This window comes from Penaeus monodon, chromosome 33 (assembly GCF_015228065.2).
Source record: "Penaeus monodon isolate SGIC_2016 chromosome 33, NSTDA_Pmon_1, whole genome shotgun sequence".
Classification (NCBI taxonomy): domain Eukaryota; kingdom Metazoa; phylum Arthropoda; class Malacostraca; order Decapoda; family Penaeidae; genus Penaeus; species Penaeus monodon.
The window spans coordinates 23,463,757-23,464,679 of NC_051418.1; the positions used below are offsets into that span (position 1 = coordinate 23,463,757).

The 923-nt window shown below is 44.9% G+C and overlaps 1 protein-coding gene across 1 annotated transcript in view; it reads right to left on the minus strand.

The window, feature by feature from the left end:
* LOC119594162 overlaps positions 1–923 on the minus strand; it is an 11,585-nt gene that overhangs the window by 6,280 nt on the left and 4,382 nt on the right. Inside the window, exon 4 of the mRNA XM_037943233.1 lies at positions 473–649. Within this exon, the coding sequence (XP_037799161.1) occupies positions 473–649 (177 nt within the window). The remainder of the gene's footprint in view (positions 1–472; positions 650–923) is intronic.

Below are 923 nucleotides of genomic sequence, written 5' to 3' on the forward strand. Positions count from 1 at the left end.
TTGGTGGTTCCCAAGCTCTTCTCACGGAATGCACCCTGAACTCACATAGGCATTTCTGCGGCACCACCCCTTTTCCCCTCCCCCACCCCCACCTTTACTTTACAACAGAATGCATGCTCGTTTTTTCCACGAATTATTTGAGTTCGAAACAGAATAAACTCGTGTTGCGCACTCAAATGACGAGCGTATACTTATCAGACTAATGACAGTGCCTTAATATTAAGATAAAGAATTCATTTTACTACGGAATCTTGCGGCACCACAAGTCGCCACGGCACCCAGTTTGAGAAACACCGGTATAAATCAATTATAAAAAGGCGAGATAGGTGACAAAACATTTGTTTACCGCCACAGGAGCAACCAGAATATATGAGAGGAGGCTGCTCGCACACGACATAATTCGGAAAGTATTAGCATCTAAGACCATTTTGAAATAGAAATAAAGAGATGATGATGGTATATGGACGCTTACCGACGCTATTTATGTACCGTAGAGCGGAGGCGAAAGCATTAGCATCGGGAAACACGGCCAAGTCTCCTCCCAAATTAAAGCAAACGTGGCGTGCGGCGACCCAGGAGCTCTGCCGAGCTTTGTCAAGGTAGAGGCAGGTTCCGTCAACGTCTTCGAAATTGGGGGGGCATCTTGTTACTGTGGGGGAGAGGAGGGAAAACAGTGTCATATACCGTCGAAGGTGTTGGTCTGAGCCGGAAAACAATTCTTATTCTTTGCCAAAACTTACTCTTTGGCAGTATGTAATGAATATAATCAACAACTGGATTTCATCTGGAAAGTTGTTTTGACGACTTTCGGCCCTTAAATAAAAGTATCACATTCGAGTACCTGGAAAAATGCAAGAAGCCTTGATGACGTCAACAGAGACACTTCTTTTCCCAAGGTCAGGTCGTAGCTCTTCCATTGACCC